General features: G+C 32.0%; 1 protein-coding gene across 2 annotated transcripts in view; it reads right to left on the bottom strand.

Annotated features, from left to right (window-relative positions):
• Nucleotides 1-19,348, bottom strand: part of fz (frizzled class receptor) — a 389,662-nt gene extending 370,314 nt beyond the window's left edge. Inside the window, exons 1-2 of one of the 2 annotated variants that reach the window (XM_075304835.1) lie at nucleotides 18,805-19,348; nucleotides 16,582-18,555 (exon numbers count right to left, since the gene is read on the bottom strand). In XM_075304835.1, the coding sequence (XP_075160950.1) occupies nucleotides 16,582-17,310 (729 nt within the window). In that variant the 5' untranslated portion in view covers nucleotides 17,311-18,555; nucleotides 18,805-19,348. The remainder of the gene's footprint in view (nucleotides 1-16,581; nucleotides 18,556-18,804) is intronic. The other variant, XM_075304836.1, reaches the window with a different exon arrangement.
• Nucleotides 19,349-19,968: the final 620 nt, after the last annotated feature.

Genomic DNA, 19,968 nt, shown 5'->3' with positions numbered 1-19,968 from the left:
AGTTTGAAATCCAAATTGTAACAGATACTTCCAAGTAAAAAATGTATTGTTAATTACAAAAAAACTAAACCAAAGATACAAAATCCTCTAAATAGGTCTTAGACTATATTTGAAGCATTTTTATCTTCAATATAAAGATCAAATATTTTAGTTAATTTAACGACGATTTCTTTAACTCAAAAATTTTCTACTTTTCTTTAAAGAAAATTTGACTTAGTTCAAAGACATATGACTTTGACGGAGGGTTGTAAATTTCCAACATTTGTTTCCTAAATAAATTTAGTAAAAAGAAACTTTGATGAAAAGATTATAAACTTTCTTTTAATTAAAATTTCTTTATTTCATATAACATAGACTCCATATTGACTATCCCAAATAATCCGATTGTAGGTGATAGTTTTTAGTATAACTTTTTACGCAGTGCATGGTGGAGATTCGCCTGGCCACACTGAAAAACCAATGAACCCACCAGGAAGAAAAATTTTGGGTTAATTTTAGAAAATTTAGATTATTTTTAGAAAATTTTAACTAAACAGTATTTCAAACGCTGACATCACACCGATATCACAAAAATAAGTAAATATTTTTCGACAAATTTAAGAAAATTTATTAGACATAATTAATTTTTTTCACTTGTTAAATAAAATTTTGTAGTTTGAAGGAAAAAATTGGAGTTCAAAATTGCAAGAATGTCTTTAAGGCCATACGAAGTTCACGATATAGTAAATTTTGCAAATTTAAAGAAATAATGAACTATTTTGTAAGAAGTACGAATTTAGTAAATCCTTATGCTTCATTTGTGTAAATGTGTTCCCCTTTTTTAGTTCATTTAACTAACGTACGCAAAAATATATTAGAGTAAAGGAAACTTTCTCGAAATATAAAAATTCCATGAACTAAACTAAAGTTACATTGGCTTTAGTGAAATACCGAGTTCATATTTCTTTGAGTGCAAATTTTAGGCCGTATATCATTGTTTATCTTTGATCTAAAGATTGAATATCACTATAAATGTAAAGATATTTATTTAATTCCAAAATGATTGTCTTTGTATTAAAGAAATATATCCTTATCTCAAAGGCATATGACTTTAACTGTGGGAAGCAAATTTAATAGGCGAGGTTTTTTGTTTTGATATGGCCCCGTAAGTCTATGGTGGATGATTTTCTGAGTTCCGGCTCCACCGTACTTTCAGCCTTATTTTCCTTTTACCTAATTTACTAAAGTGTCTGCTTATTTGTTGTATCGATGTGGAGTGTTAATGCCACATTAGCCATATCTAAACTCATGCATTCCAATAAAGTTTATACTTTTAAGCATTGGGGTGAGCTAATAAGCCATCACATGGTGACCACTACAAAACAAACAAGAGCGTAGCAGGGGATTATAGGACTTTATAAAAGGATTACTTTGACAATCTAACAATATTCAAACTTAATTGTGTGCATGAGCTTGGGAATTAAGTCATTAGTTTTGGCTTCTGCGGTACAACGACAAATGGGGAAATCGCTAATTTCTAGAGTAGTAGTGGTAGTGGTATTTTATTTAGAAAAAAAAAAATAAAATAAAATCCATTACCAACTATGCCATGTAGTCGTCTGTTGTATACAATATATTGTTAACGTAAGTGTATGCATTTCTTATTGTACGTACACTCAACTAACAGTTTACTTCGAACCAGAGATTTTAACCTTCCCTTAAGGATTTTGGTATTGGTTCCGAGCCAAAGATGTGTGACCAGTTTAAAAGTCGAATTATAGCACATACTTCAATATCAAAAAATATTTTCTTAATTTCAAAAAAAAAAAAAATTAAACCAAAGATACAAAATCCTCAAAATAAACCTTAGCCTCTATTTGAAGATCTTAAATTTAAAGATTAAATATATCAGCTAATTTAAACACGATTCCTTTAAGACACTTTTTAAAGCCTCCATGGGGGCATATTAACTTTGTCATTCCGTTTGTAACACATCGAAATATTGCTCTAAGACACCATAAAGTATATATATTCTGCGTCGTGGTAAAATTCTGAGTCGATTCAAGCATGTCTGTCCGTCCGTCCGTCTGTTGAAATCACGCCAACTTCCGAACGAAACAAGCTATCGACTTGAAACTTGGCACAAGTAGTTGTTATTGATGTAGGTAAGATGGCATTGCAAATGGGCCATATCGGTCCACTTTAACGTATAGCCCCCATATAAACCGATTCCCAGATTTGTCTTCCGGAGCCTCTAAGAGAAGCAAATTTCTTCCGTTCCGGCTGTAATTTGGTACATAGTATTAGTAGATGGTTTTTAACAACCATGCAAAAGTTGGTCCATATCGGTCCATATAGCCCCCATATAAACCGATCCCTAGATTTGTCCTCCGGCGCCTCTTAGAGGAGCAAAATTCATCCGATCCGGTTGAAATTTGGTACGTGGTATTAGTACATGGTCTCTTACAACCATGCAAAAATTGGTCCATATCGGTTCATAATTATGTATAGCCCCCATATAAACCGATCCCCAGATTTGACCTCCGGAGCCTCTTGCAGGAGCAAAATTCCTCCGATCCTGTTGAAATTTGGTACGTGGTGTTATTATATGGTCTCTAACAACCATGCACGAATTGATCCATATCGGTCCATAATTATATATAGCCCCCATATAAACCGATCCCCAGATTTGTCCTCCGGAGCCTCTTGGAGGAGCAAAATTCATCCGATCCGGTAGAAATTTGGAACGTGATGTTAGAATGTGGTCTCTAACAAACACGCAAGAAGTGGTCCATATCAGTCCATAATTATATATAGACCCCATATAAATCGACCCCCAAAATTTGACCTCCGGAACCTCTAAGAGGATCAAAATTCATCCGATTCGGTTGAAATTTGGTACGTTGTGTTAGTATATGGTCTCTAACAACCATGCAAAAATTGGTCCATAATTATATATAGCCCCCATATAAACCGTTTCCCAGATTTGATCTCCGGAGCCTCTAGGAGGAACAAAATTCATCCGATCCGGCTGAAATTAGGTACATAGTGCTAGTATATGGTCTTTAACAAACATGCAAAAATTGGTCCACATCGGCCCATAATTATATATAGCCCCCATATAAACAGTTCCCCAGATTTGATCTCCGAAGCCTCTTGGAGAAGCAAAATTCATCCGATCCGGTTGAAATTTGGAACGCAGTGTTAGTATATGGCCGCTACACTGAAAAAACAGTGAACCCACCAGGAAAGATAACTTTCGATTAATTTTAGAAAATTTGGAACTTTTTTTAGAAAATTTTAACTAAACGGTATTACAAGCGCTGGCATCACTCCGATATGGCAAAAATAAGTAAATATTTTTCGACAAATTCAAGAAAATTTATTAGACATAACTAAATTTTTTCAGTAGTTAAAGAAAATTTTGTAGTTTTAAGAGAAATCTTGGAGTTCAAAATTGCAAGAATGTCTTTAGTGACATACGAAGTTCACGATGGACACATTTTTGGTAAAATTTACAAATTTAAAGAAATAATGAACTATTTTGTAAGAAATACGAAATTAGGAAATCTTTATGCTTTATTTGTGTATAACTTTTTCCCGTTTTTTAGTTCATTTAACTAACATACGCAAAAAATTATTTGACTAAAATAAACTTTTTCCAAACATAATGATTCTATGAACTAATATAAAGTTAATATGGCTTTAGTGAAATAGAGAGTTCACTTTTTTTTGAGTGTAATAACCATGCCAAAATTGGTCCATATCGGTCTATAGTTATATATAGCCAATCCCCAATCACACAAAAATTGGTCCATATCGATGCATAATCATGGTTGCCACTCGAGCCAAAAATAGTCTATCAAAATTATATTTCTAAAGAAAATTTTGTCAAAATTTTATTTCTATAGAAAATTTTGTCAAAATTTTATTCTTATAGAAAATTTTGTCGAATTTTATTTCTATAGAAAATTTTGCCAAAATGTTATTTCTATAGAAAAAGTTGTCAATTTTTTAATTCTATAGAGAATGTTGTCAACATTTTAATTCTATAGAAAATGTTGTCAACATTTTAATTCTATTGAAAATTTTGTCAAAATTTTATTTCTATATAAAATTTTGTCAAAAATTTATTTCTATATAAAATTTTGTCAAAATTTTATTTCTATAGAAAATTTTGTCAAAATTGTATTTTTATAGAAAATTTTGTCAAAATTTTATTTCTATAGAAAATTTTGTCAAAATTTTATTTCTATAGAAAATTTTGTCAAAATTTTACTTCTATAGAAAATGTTGTCAAGATTTTATTTTGTCCTTAAATGATCTAAAATATTTGTCCGTGAATAGCTTAAGTAATAAAAGAGCGAAAAGAGAATGGAAATGTGATAAATGAGATCCGTATCCTAATTTTAATTTTATTGATCCTAGATTTATAGCCAGATATGTCGCTAAAAATGTCTTTTTTTAATGCAGCCGCATCTTTGGCTCAGAATCAATACCAACATCCTTAAGGGAAGGTAAAAATCTTTGAATCCAAGTAAATTTTTTCTGTGTGCAGAATTAAATATGCAAAATTCAAATTTAAAAGAGAATTAATGTTTTCCTTACTTCAATTCTCGGTTTCTTTGGCTGGGATTGAATACATAGAAAAAATATCAACAAAATGTTTCTAATTGAAATTTTAATTGAATTTTTAAAAATATTCAATTAAAAATTTTATTGTTTCAACAAATTTTTTAATTGAAACAAAAATCAATCACAAAAATTAGTTGGATCCATTAATTTCGTGAGTGAAGACAACAAACTTTTTTTAAGGTACCAAAGTCATTTGTCTAAAGACAAAATCTTTGGAACCCTTCATGATTTTTCTTCATTGTACGATATAGTCGGTTCGCCAACTTTCTCCTTTACTCACTAGTGTTTTATTTGAAATATATTAAAATACAGTTAAAACCAATTTAAATAACAAGAACCATTCCACTTTTGACTTTATAAAACAATGATATTTTTTGCAGTATATGGCAATCGGACATAACTAAATTTAAAAGGCATTCTCAAGGATACCTGTGACATTTGAAAATTGAACTCATAGCAAAACTACATGGATTTTCGGGCATTGTGTTTTGGGTCTGCAACACCACATGCTATCGACCATGTGGCTCAAATTGCAAATCCAATACCTGTTGCATGCTACCTCACCTAAATACCATGAAATGAGGTTCAATGCGACAAATTATGAATGCAGTCACCACAAGACAAAAAAAGCATTCTAAGCAAAAATGTAAATCAATGAACCTTTGACTTCTCGACAATAACGACCCAATACTAAAAGGGCACTAGGCCAGAGAAAAACACAATAAATTTTCATGGCACCTCTTTAGGGGTGGAAAATGAGGATAAGGATATAAACAGAGGTAATATTGCATCCATGACACCAATGTGTTGCACTATAGCATGTCTAGTCTTTCTATTTATCCTTCTTGCCACATTCTTTGATTCATTGACTCACATTCTGACTAAGTGCCTCCAAGGTGAGTGCTGAATACATTTGCCACCCTTAAATCGATTCTTTTTCCTGTCGTTCCATGTCGTCGCTTAATAAATCCATTGGAAAATATTTTCGCCGACATTTGTTAAAAACAAACAAATCGCATATTGCATACCCATATCTCATGAGGAAGGAAGAAAAACTGTTACATATTCACGGCAAAAAAAAAACACATACAATATTATCATCCCACATTCTTTGAATATGCAATAATATCGATGCCCTCATTCCAGAGTACGCTAAGTCGACTTAGCATGTTTTGAGGGAGTTCGCTGTTTTTTATTCGGATTGATGTGAATTGCATTCTGTCAAAAGATCGAATTTATTAGACATTTCTATCAAATCAAAAGTTGTGGTTAATATTGTACTTAGCCTGTATCTAAAGTTTTAAAAAATGTCCAATCCAAAAAGGGCAAAAAGCTGTGTTCGGTCTAGACTCTAGAGTGGTCTAAGTAATTTTTAGCCATGTTCTGTTATCACTATTTTGAGTTCGTACATACTAAAAAAAATTATAAAAAATATGATTTTAAGGCCGAAAATAAGGGAATTTCTATCTTATACGGGTTTTGAGAAATTTCAAAAAACAAAACTTGTTTCTTGTTTCCTGTAAAATTCACTTTTTATACCCTCCACCATAGGATTGGGAGTATATTAACTTTGTCATTCCGTTTGTAACACATCGAAATATTGCTCTAAGACCCCATAAAGTATATATATTCTGGGTCGTGGTGAAATTCTGAGTCGATCTGAGAATGTCCGTCCGTCTGTTGGAATGACGCTAACTTCCGAACGAAACAAGCTATCGACTTGAAACTTGGCACAAGTAGTTGTTATTGATGTAGGTCAGATGGTATTGCAAATGGGCCATGTCGGTCCCCATATAAACGGACCCCCAAATTTGGCTTGCGGGGACTCTAAGAGAAGCAAATTTCATCCGATCCAGCTGAAATTTGGTACATGGTGTCAGCATATGATCTTTAACAACCATGCAAAAAGTGGTCCACATCGGTGCATAATTATATATAGTCCCCATATAAACCGGTCCCCCGATTTGGATTGCGGAGCCTCTAAGAGAAGCAAATTTCATCCGATCCGGTTGACATTTGGTACAGGGTGTTAGTATATGGTCTCTAATGACCATGCAAAAAATGGTCCATAATTATATATAGCCCCCATATAAACCGATCACCAGATTTGACCTCCGGAGCCTCTTGGAAGACCAAAATTCATCTGATTCAGTTGAAATTTGGTACGTGGTGTTAATATGTGGCCTCAAACGCCCATGCAAAAATTTGTCGAAATCGGTCCATAATTATATATAGCCCCCATATAACCCGATCCCCAGATTTGACCTCCGGTGCCTTTTGGAGAAGCAAAATTCATCCGATCTGGTTGAAATTTGGTACGTGATGGTAGTATATGATATTTAACAGCCATGCCAAAAGTGGTCCATACGATAAGTTTTAAATACATTTAAAATGGTGTTAAATGCAAGTAAAAAACTGTTCACGCCTAACATATATAAATTTATGTGTATATTATAAAATTAGTTATGTATGATAAAACCCGACTCCACGTTCTTCTTTTGTTAGAGTTTTTGCATTCCTTCCACAATTTCAAACTTTTTTTACCAAAAACAGTTATTTGTTACAAAATTGTTATAAAAAAATAATAGTTTATCCAAAAGCTCAGCCCATTTCGTTTATATCAAGCGCTATTTCTGACTGTAAATCTTTAATAACCCACATTTCGAAGTCTCATTATAAAAATTTAATATAGTATAAATGTGTAAATTAAAAAAAAAAAAAAACAAGTATGTACGGCCAGGCCGAAGCTTATGTACCCTCCACCATGGATTGCGTAGAAAATTCTTCTAAACACTGCCATCCACAATCGAATTACTTAAGTTGTGGTAACTCTTGCCGATGGCAAGGTATCTTAAAACCTCCTACCACCATCTTCTAAATTGTATGTAAGTCCATTCGTGGTTATATTAAATCAAAAAAGATCGATCAAATACGTATATAATTCAGTTTGACAAAATTTTCTATAGACATAAAATTTTGACAAAATCTTCTATAGAAATAAAATTTTCACAAAATTTTCTATAGAAAGAAAATTTTGACAAAATTTTCTACAGAAAGAAAATTTTAACAAACTTTTCTATAGAAATACAATTTTAACAAAATTTTCTATAGAAATAAAATTTTGACAAAATTTTCTATAGAAATAAAGTTTTGATAAAATGTTCTATAGAAATAAAACTTTGGTAAATTATTTTTGGCTCGAGTGGCAATCATGATTATGACCGATATGGACCAATTTTTTTGTGATTGGAGATCGGCTATATATAACTATAGACCGATATGGACCAATTTTGGTATGGTTGTTAGCGGCCATATACTAACACCATATACCAAATTTCAACCGGATCGGATTAAATTTGCTCTTCCAAGAGGCTCTGGAGGTCAAATCTGGAGAACGTTTTATATGGGGGCTATATATAATTATGGACCGATGTGGACTAATTTTTGCATGGTTGTTAGAGACAATATACCAACATTATGTACCAAATTTCAGGCGGATCGGATGAAATTTGCTTCTCTTTGAGGTTCCGCAAGCCAAATCTGGGGATCGCCCTATATGAGGACTATATATAATTATGGGCCGATGTGGACCAATTTTTTCATGGTTGTTAGAGACTATATACCAACACCATGAACCAAATTTCAGCCGGATCGGATGAAACTTGCTTCTCTTTGAGGCTCCGCAAGCCAAATCTGGGGATCGGTTTATATGAGGGCTATATATAATTATGGACCGATATGGACCAATTTTTGCATGGTGGTTAGAGACCATATACCAACATCATGTACCACATTTCAGTTGGATCGTATGAAATTTGCTTTTCTTTGAGGCTCCGCAAGCCAAATCTGAGGGTCCCTTTATATGGGGGCTATACGTAAAAGTGGACCGATATGGCCCATTTGCAATACCATCCGACCTACATCAATAACAACTACTTGTGCCAAGTTTCAAGTCGATAGCTTGTTTCGTTCGGAAGTTAGCGTGATTTCAACAGACGGACGGACATGATCAGATCGACTCAGAATTTCACCACGGCCCAGAATATATACTTTATGGGGTCTTAGAGCAATATTTCGATGTGTTACAAACGGAATGACAAAGTTATTATATCCCCATCTTATGGTGGAGGGTATAAAAATGTTGTTCGGTCGGAGCAAGGATTGACGACCCTTTGCATGCAAGCCAGACATGCTAACCGCTGCTCCACGTTGCCAACAAATGTATGTTTCTGTTAAATAATGTTATGTTTGCATGGGCTCGAAGCCCAGTGGATAGTGTGTTGGCTTACAAACTGTATGGTCCGCGGTTCGATTCTCCGTCCAGGCGAAAGGTAAAATTTAAAAAATTTATAAAATTGAATAATTTCTTCAACATTATTTGTATTACAGAAAACGGTGCCAAGAACTAAAAAAATTCGTGGAAGTGAAAATTATGTGAGGGAATGAGCACAATTTTCTTTGGGGAAAATTCTTCCTACCATATAATATTTTTGGGTCCAAAATGCTTCCAAACGTATAATATGTTCACATAAAGCAAACATATTAAAGTTTCGACAGTATCCAATAATATATGTGTTTCCTGCAAAATATGTTTGGAACATATGTTAGAGAAGTGATTTTTTTGAGGGTGTAGTTTTGCTGTTCAATTCTGTTTTAGTTTTATCCTTTTAGCATATCCTGCACTTCCTTTTCATTTAATCTATGTCTTTTTTCCCAGGGTGGTTTGTTGGTGTTGGCTTATATTCCATTAGATGGTCATTATTACATGCATTTTTGTATTTTGCCATTATCGAAGAGAAAATGGAAATAGAATCCTTTTGTGTGAAAATTCCTTTCGATAAGTTTTGTGTGAAATGTGCACATTGCATTTCTATTGATGTGCATTGTGAGTGTTGTTGGTAATCATAATCTTCCTTAATGACTAAAATGATTCCATTAGTGGTGGAAAGAATTTTCTCCATATTTTCCCTATCTTTGTGCCATCCTGCCCCCTCTCTGATTCTGCTCTCTGGGACTGTAATCAATTAAAAATACAATTTTAGTTAGAACTAAGTAACAGCTTAGACATATATAGGAGGATTATGGGGTTACAATGCTATTTAGCAGATATAAGGGCACTGTAAACAAAAGGGCAAAAAGGACGATTGTAAGGATTCCGGCGCAAGGATTTTGATACGGATTTAAATTAAACAATTATGATGATGAGCGATATGTTGTCATGAATATTGGAAGACTGACTACTGAATGGACTCTAAAGAATTGAAAATAGAATTGAAATAAAAACTAAATTGGATTGGGGAAGCTATCACTCTTTTTTGGATTGTAGTAAAACTTCGGAGGAGCATAGGTTAGGTTAGGTTAGGTTAGGTGGCAGCCCGATGTATCAGGCTCACTTAGACTATTCAGTCCATTGTGATACCACAGTGGTGAACTTCTCTCTTATCACTGAGTGCTGCCCGATTCCATGTTAAGCTCAATGACAAGGGACCTCCTTTTTATAGCCGAGTCCGAACGGCGTTCCACCTTGCAGTGAAACCACTTAGAGAAGTTTTGAAACCCTCAGAAATGTCACCAGCATTACTGAGGTGGGATAACCCACCGCTGAAAAACTTTTTGGTGTTCGGTCGTAGCAGGAATCGAACCCACGACCTTGTGTATGCAAGGCGGGCATGCTAACCATTGCACCACGGTGGCTAATATGTACATCCTAAAATGATGGACATAATTTGCACTTCACAATAATATGTTTTGAGGTAATATATAAAAATCCGCTGTTTTACGCAGGCTTTGCAAACAATTTAAATTTTCTAATTTTTACTTTGTAAGGATATGTAACAATTTCCAAAAACTTTGTGTGTGCCGTTCCATTTATCGGTAGACAAAGAATTTGTGATAAAATATTTGCTAGTTTCATTCAAAACATCTCTATGTAGAGATTAAAATCAAAAAATTAAAACAAAAATATTTTTTGCAAGTTTTTCCCAATTTTTTTAAAACGAAATCCAAAATATTGCTATAGAATCACATCTAAAGAGCTAATGCGAAATCAATGCGGTGGATGTTTAAAAATAAACTTCTAAGATTCATTGTTTCTGGGTCAAATCTTCACTATTTCCACATCCAACAAGAACATTTTCATTGCTCTTTTGGCTACGCATTTTTTTTTTTGCCGCTGGGATATCCAAAGGCATCAAATGAAATATGGTATTCAGAGTGTCTCTGCCAGTGTTGATGAATGAGCATGATATTCTTAAAGACCACCTTCACTGAGATTTTCTCAATATCACCTTGCGCCTAGATTTCAAGCTAAAGACTATAAATGTATTATGGCATTCAGCGTATCTATATTTTTTTCCTAGTAGACTTGAAATACACAATGAACTCATTCGCTGTGATTGTTCTAAAATCGTGTAGCATTAATGACGAAGACAATATTGATGTTCATCTCTGGAGGTGGCAACAAATGTAATATGACAGTTAGAGTATCTATACATGTTTCATTGAATGAGCATGAGATAGACAAAGCCTCATTCGCTGAGATTTTCCTAAAATCATATGGCATTAATGAAGGGAGACAATTTATAATACCTTGTGACCAAAAATAGGCAACAAATGTAATATGGCATTGAGAGGATCTATACATGTTTCACTGAATGAGCACCATATACAAGACTTCATCGCCATGATATTCCTAACATCACCTGGTTCTAATTCAACCCTAAAAATGGATATCAAATTAATAAAATCTTGGAATTGGTTGAAGGTAGCTGCGACAGCATGCTACTCCAAAGACGGATCCACTGAGCTTCGAGGCAACTAGATGGTTTCCTAATGAAAAGAAGTGAAGCCATTTGCAGGGAGATTTTGCAGCACCTTCTCGCAAGAGATGAAACATAAATTCGCTATTTAAGTTTGTGGTTTCTAGTTTGACTAAAAATATTCTTAGAGTTTGAAGATTTGTTGCACTCAAAAAAAAGTTTGCTTACAAAGAATTTGTTCTCCTCTAAGGAGTTTGGCAATGGTTCGGAGGCTTCTTTGAATTAAATGTATTGTTTTTTTTTGGGAAGATATTTGACTTGAGGTATAGCCGGTATAGGATTAAAATTAGAATACGGACCTCAATTTATTAAATGTACGTAAGTAAAAAATGTTTTCTTAACGTCTTAGACTATATTTGAAGTTTTTTTATATTTAATTTAAAGATTCAATATATCAGTTAATTTAAAGATTTTTTGAAGGAAATTTTGCCTTACGACTTAAACGGAGGGAGATGAAAATTTCAAATATTCGTGCGCTAAATTTTTTATTGTAAAAGCCAATTTATTTTAATTAAAATTTCTATATTCTAAGAAGATTACCTCTTAATATTGTGCAATTTACATGACCTATAATTTAAGTGTCACAATTCTTCAAGTTTTGGTTGTAAATTCACCTGTTTTTGCATTGCATTTTAACGATAGAGTACACTGAAAAAAATATTGTCGTGAGGTCAAAGATTTCATGTCTTTAAAATACGAATACAAATTTTGCTTAGCATAGAAGACGCATTTCTCTAAAATAAAGTCATTTTCCTTGTCCAAAAGTCGATAAACTTTTCAATGAAGTCGTATTGTCCTTATAATTAAGTGATTTGACTTAAAAATGGGTATCTTAACATGAAAGAAAAAAATTATAGACTAAGGTCAACTTGACTTTAATAATTCAGAAAAATTCTTTAAATTTAATGAAATTGTCTTTAAATTTGTTGTCTTTTTGCATCTTGACTACAAAGCAAAAAATCGTTCAAATATAGGACATGTTTTTCAAAACTTTATTTTAAAGAAGTTTTTTACTTCAAACATAGCATAATTTCTACTGGAAGTCGAGTCCTAATTTGGAAAATAAAGTTGCCGTTAACTCGTTTTTAAAGGACTTTGATAGCATATGAAGAAAAAAAGCTGAGAAAGCGAAAAATTAAAATTTGCTTCCTAGAAGTAAGTACACAAAACCTAAATTTAAAAGAGAATTGTGTCTTAAAAGTATCCTTACTTGTATTCTCCGCTTCTTTGGCTCGGAATCAATACCAAATTTTTTAAAGTAAAGACAAAATCTTTGGAACCGAGTATGCTTTTTTTTTAGAGAATCTGTTTGTAACATAATACTGAATAGATATCGAAGAAACGCTAACAAAACCACCGAATTTGTTGCAGTTCCCCATCAAATCCCCAACTCAAAAATGTTGTCCTCATTCACGAAAGAAACAATAACCAATTTGGGGAAAATTCCCAATGCTGTGAAAACTTGCTTGCACTTGGTCAATAAAAAGTTGCAAAATTTTTCGTTAATAATACAAAAATGTTCAAAACATTTTCGAAAAAGTTCCTACCATTTCATCTAGCGATTTTTTTGTTCTTTTTGCGAAGATAATTCTATCAGTGTTGCCTTAATACTTATGATTTACGTAATAAATCAAGCGCACAAATTTTTTATGTTTTTTGGAGCATAACTTCATTTTATTTTTGGGGCCCGTTTGTGCACGCAGAGAAGAAACATGATTGTCACAATCATATTCGAAGAGCAAAATAATATGATAGCAGCTATTTTTGCGGCGACCATATAACATTTTAACCTGCAACCATGTTGGCTCAGTGAACATGGTTCTAAGAAAAATAGAATTGTCCTCATCTTAAATGTTATTATATTGATAAAAAGAATTTTGTTTGAATGAAAAGACAATGGTCACGATTTAAAATGTTATGGTATTCATTAAAAATGTTTTTCTCCTAGTTAAAAGATCATGGTCACAACCTAAAATGTTTTGATCTTTATGAAAAAACTTTTTTCATCGTCGAAAAAAGGACGCCACTTGAGAAAAGAAAACACAAAATTAACTTTATTTGTTTGTTTTTATTTATTTATAAACTATTTCATTAGGTTCTAGACATGTCTATACTTAACCTATAAAAATACTATTTTCCCTGTAAAAAAAGTAAAAAAATTGAATGGTCAGGTACATGATTTTCCCGACCATTCAATGCTCTCAAATTCTATCATTTAAATGATAGAACATGTTTGCGGCATTTGAGAACCATTCAAATGCTTATTGCCACCATACATTTTTCTCCACTCGAAAACTATATCTACAAAGACAAAATACATGGTTTTCGAGGCAATTACATGCTCTAAATAAGCATTAAATGGATGCGGCAACCATGTTCAAACATGGTTTTTCTGTGCGTGTGTTATGAGAAATAATATGAAATATTTCAAATAAATATTAAAACCAATTTCTGGCAGTATGAAAAATGGGCCCCAGGAAAATGAACGCCACAATAAAATGAAACAGGGCCATTGTGGATGATGCTTCATAATGAATATAAGCCCTCTCCTACGTAAAATTATGACTTTTTTCCCTTTTGATTTAAAAAAACGGGTGGTGCGAAATCGAAAACGAAAAATGTTGGCATGATTATTAGAGATATACATACTTAAGTTTTAGACATAATGTCTGAATAATTTTAGGAGAAACTATCCAAAGCTTTTATTTAGATAAGCAAAGGCAAGATTATTTTTGGAAGCTGAACCCACGTGCGAGGCGAAATATTTGACTGCTAAAATCAAAAATTAATCAGTAAAATCGGAATTAAATTTTATATTTTGGCCCATTTTATTATGTGTTGAAAGGGGAATAATCCAAAGCACACTCAAAAAACAGTGAACCAACGAGGAAGAAGATTTTTGGTTCATTCCAGAAAATTTTAACTAAATAAACTGTATTACAAACGCCGATATCACGCCGAAAAATTCAAGAAATTTTATTAGAAATAATTATTCATTTATTTTTTTTTTTCATTTGTTGAAGAAAATTTCGTAGCTTTAAAATGTCTGTAGTGCCACACGAAGATCAAGATGCGTGTATTTTTGGTAAATTTTAGAAATTTTGAGAAATTCTGTTGCTGTTTTCTATTTTGTGGGAGACACGATTTGTTTGTGTATAATTTTTTCTTTTTTTTTTGGTTAATTTAACTAACGCACGTAAAAAATTAATAAAGTTTGCCTGGTATGTTTTAAGCTACATAAATAGAAATTTTGACGGTTCTCGTCAGATAATATCTGGATCTTATTTCGACTCACTAACTTACATACTATCGATTTTAAGTTTTCTCGTGAATTGTTTTACAAATTAAGATTTTGTGGTGTACGAATCTAATAAATAAAGGTAATAAGTATTCTGGCGGGGGCTAAAAAAGGTCGATTAAATACGTATATAATTAAGTTTGACAACATTTTCTATAGAAATAAAATTTTGACAAAAGTTTCTATAGAAATAACATTTTGACAAAAGAAAATCTTGACAACATTTTCTACAGAAGTAAAATTTGGACAAAATTTTCTATAGAAATAAAATTTTGACAAAATTTTATATAGAAATAAAAATTTCACAAAATTTTATATTGAAATAAAATGTTCACAAAATTTTATATAGAAATAAAATTTTCACAAAATTTTATGTAGAAATAATATTTTGACAAAATTTTCTATGGAAATAACATTTTGATAAAATTTTCAATTAAAATGTTGACAACATTCTCTATAGAATTAAAATTTTGACAACATTTCCTATAGTAATAAAATTTTGGCAAAATTTTCTATAGAAATAAAATTTGACAAGAATAAAAATAAAATTATGACAAAATTTTCTATAGGAATAAAATTTTGACAATATTTTCTATAGAAATAAAATTTTTACAAAATTTTCTATAGAAATATAATTTTGATAGATTATTTTTGGCTCGAATGGCAACCATGATTATGAATCGATATGGACCAATTTTGTGTGATTGGAGATCGGTTATATATAACTATAGTCCGATATGGACCAATTTTGGCATGTTTATTAGCGGTCATATACACACAAAAATTTTTTTTCTGATTCATTCACGAAATTAGTTGATCCAATTAATTTTTAATTGAAATGTCTTCAATCACAGAAATGATAGTATCAATTAAACAATTAATTGAAGGTCAATTAAAAACTTAATTGATCCAATTAAAAAATTAATTGATACTATTATTTTTGTGATTGATTTTTATTTCAATTAAAAAATTTGTTGAATCAATTAAATTTTTAATTGAATATTTTTTAAAACTCAATTAAAATTTTAATTGGAAAATTTTTCGTGAAATTTTTTTGTGTGTACTAACACCACGTTCCAAATTTCAACCGGATCGGATGAATTTTTCTCCTCTAAGAGGCTTCGGAGGACAAATCTGGGGATCGGTTTATATGGGGGCTATACGTTAAAGTGGACCTATATGGCCCATTTGCAATACCATCCGACCTACATCAATTACATCAATAACAACTACTTGTGCCAAGTTTGAAGTCGATAGCTTGTTTCTTTCGGAAGTTAGCGTGATTTCAACAGACGGACGGACGGACATGCTTAGATCGACTCAGAATTTCACCACGACCCAGGATATATATACTTTATGGGATCTTAGAGCAATATTTCGATGTATTACAAACGAAATGACAAAGTTAATATACCCCCCATCCTATGGTGGAGGGTATAAAAATGAGCTAAATGGACTTGGTGTCTATAATCATGCTTTACTAACATTTTGTTGGGGCTAATTTTCCTGGCGCTCATATTCATTTTGAAGCATCGCCCACCATTTCTGGGTTTCTAGTTTTTCTGAGCCCCATTTTTTTAATGAAAAAAAATTAAAATGTATTAAAACATACTCCAAATATGAAGTAGTAATAAAGAGCTTATCGTATTTTTTTCTAGAAATGTGTTTCAAATGTCAAATTTTTATCAAAAATAATAAAAATCATCAGCATCAGCTATACACCAATGCTAATATCCTTCCAATTAAAAACAAAATCAGTTAAAAGGTACATCGAATTTCCTTGGTTTAACCGGAGTTACTATCTTCCTTCTTTTTTAATGTTTTTTTATATATATATTTTTTTTAACTTACCTTTCCTCCAACTTTTAACGAGTAACCCATATCCTGTGGTGTCTTCAAATGTACGGGGCATACAAATCCAATATCACGATGAGCACTATCCAGACCAGCATAATTTTTACGAGTTGTCACCTTTTTCAGAATACGCGTGGGCGGCGGTGTAGATGCGGTTGAATTTTCGGCAACACATAAGGCCTCACCACCCTGTACGGGAAATTTAGAACATTCCAAATTTTCGGGCCAATTAAAATTATAGGTTCTCATAAGATTCTCACAGAGACGAGCCGATTCACACAACGAACGACAAGGTGGTATTGGACGATCCAATATCGTACAAACCGGAACATAAAGCGAACACAAAAACAACTGTAAATCGGGACTACAACCGATTTTAACCAATGGCACAAACTGGGTAACCTCCATACCGGCCTCTTCTTGTTTCGTGTGACCCAATAAATTTGGCATTATCGTTCTATTATAGGGAATATTTTCACAAATCGATATGGTAATGGGTTCACAACGATTATGATGGGGAAAAGCTGCCTCATCGGCGGAGAGAGATGTTGAACCGATTACTTCACCCGAACTGGACGAATGATAATAGGGATTCGCAATGTCATGGGATGAGGATTGATCGTAACGATGTATACCGTCAGCATATTGGGGTAAATATAGAAGGGCTATTGTAAGGGCTTCTATGATGAAATGATGGAGGTTACTATTAAGCGAATTTTTAGCCATTTTTTTAAGGGATAGATTTCACGATTTTGAGCTTATGATTTTTATTTAGCACTTTTTATGGAAAGCACATATTTTTTATTCTTCTTTTCTTTTTTTTACTTAAAAATATTTTCTTGTAAATAAACTTAATTTTCGTTTTTTGTGGATTTTGTTTTGAGTAAACCGTAAATCTCTTATATTTCTCAAAAACTATAAGTTTTCTAGAACATCACGTCACCAATACGTGAGAGTAATCTGGTTCTGGGTTACTTTTTAATTTTGTTTATTTACCGACTTTTTTTTATGTATTATTGATATTATTATTATTATTATTGTTTTTTTTTTGTAACAAAATCTTCTCTCAATGGTTTCTTATATTTTTGTTACGTTACTTATAAAGCTCCGAATATATAATTTGTCCTTAACGTCGCGTCCCCATACGTTTGAGTAATCTGATTATGGGTTTTATGAAGACCACTTTTTTTTTAAATTCGTTTATTTACGGAATTTTGTATTGCGATTTGTTTATTATTATTTTTTTTTTTTTTTTCAACAAAAATTTTATATTTTCACCAAGTCACTAGTACGTTTAACTAATCCACAATACTTGTATAGATTTTTTTGATACATTCGTTAATTTTGCAGAAATTTGTTTTTTTTCTGGATTTTTATTTTTTTTTTAATATATTTTGGAAAAATATATCGTTCAAAATTTTTATTTAGAGATGTATATATTACCAATACATTCAACTAATCTACAATTCTGGTATAGAGTTTACTTATAATATTTGGCACTTATTCTTATAGGGCTATTGTACTTTTTAAAGCTTTGGTTTTTAAAAAATATAAAATACTCCAAATATTTTAAAATTCGAGGGATCTTAGTTTGCCCATAATCCTTTGTCGTTTTAGGCTTTTGTATTATTCCAACTTAATTTTTGAAAAAATTATTTTTCAAAAATTTTAATTTTCAGGATTTAAATTTTCCAATACTAATCCACAGAACTAAAATTGATTTTATATGTATTTTTTTATATATTTATTTTTTCATGTATTTTGCATTGATATTTCATGAAAAACACTTCTTTTTTTTAAATTCCTAGGATTACACTTCACCAATACGTAACACTAATCCACAAAACCCGAATTGGATGGAAATTTATCTTTCCATTTTTTTGGCGATCCGCTTATATTTTTAGTATATTCTTTTCAAAATAACTTTTTTATACAAAGATATTTCTTGATGTTTCAATGAATTGTAGATTCCTAGATCTTTTTCAGTACGTTTGATTAATCCACGTGCAAACGAATTATTATCATGTATTTTATTATAATGGGATTACATTATTCTTCAAACTACCATGAATATCTGGTAGTTTGAAGATTAAAAACAAATTATTTGTTTTTAATTTTTTGAAATTTTTGTGTTGTTATCTTATATGTGTGAAAATAGTATTAGATTTTTTTTATTCATTATTCTTTTGTATATTATTTGAAATGTAATTTTACACTTACACTTTTTTACAATTTTTTAGAATTTCCACAATTATTTTGTTTCCTTTTATATATCAAATATATTTCGTATTTTATTTATTTTCCATTTTACAATTTCATCTCTCACAATTTCATATCTTCATATTTCTTTTTAACTTCAAACCCAATCAGGTTTAGCAAAAGGAGTATTGCTTAAAGACCGACGGCGTTTTTTTTTTCTGCCTATACTTCTTCTTCTTATTATTTCTCGTTTATTATTCTTTTTCCTTGTATTTTTCACACACAAATAAAACACCGTAACCCATCAACGAGCATTCAACAGCTCCACCAACAACTCCTTACTTAGCAAGAGGCAAGAAAAACAAAACGAACGACATAACTACGATGTTTCACATCAAAGACGATGACAGCGGCGACATAAAAAAAATATAAACCCGACCGATATCAATGATTGGCATATAAAGCGCGCGTATTTCGTTAAATAACGACGGAAACAACGAAAACTCTCTTGCGTATCACATAACCTAACGCTTAAAGAACCGCTAACGAACTAAAGAAGAAGCCACACAAATTCGAGTCTCTCATTCGCCCAACAATAACAACAATGAGAGTACGACAAAACAAGTTTTTTTACTCTGTTGAATAGGATAGAGTTGTTTTTGCCTTAGTTTGGCTATCATCACATGTACATATTTATATTCAGCCATAGCTCTCCCACTGAGGAGAAGCGAAGAATATGGTCATACACTCGCACGCACACCCATACACCACCCCACACTAACTGTGTGGAATAGTTGTTTACAAAATATACCAATGGCTGAATTATGAGAGTAAACTGTGTGAAAGAGGGAGAGAGTTGGAAAACTACTGTAGCACATTAACATTTTATGTTAACCATTGTTGATTTATGATAGCATTACAGATATGCGAGAGGTATCACAAGAAGTTTTCAGTAGGTGACGTATATGATGGATTTAACCCTCTAATGCCCCAATTTTTTTGCCAGCTGATTAAATTTTCAACGTTAACGACACGAAAGCAAGAAAACTAAACAAGCAGAAATTATACGGTAAAATTCAGTATATGCTGCAAAGCCTCTTGAACAGTTGTAACTAAGTTTTCTTTTTATTTTACCCATTTTTGTTCTCTTAAGGTGTGTTTTACTAAAACCTTCCTTATTAAATG

The sequence above is a fragment of the Haematobia irritans genome, chromosome 4 (genome assembly GCF_050003625.1).
Source record: "Haematobia irritans isolate KBUSLIRL chromosome 4, ASM5000362v1, whole genome shotgun sequence".
NCBI lineage: Eukaryota > Metazoa > Arthropoda > Insecta > Diptera > Muscidae > Haematobia > Haematobia irritans.
Note: the sequence above shows the minus strand (reverse complement) of the source record. Positions and strands in the feature narration are given on the sequence as shown.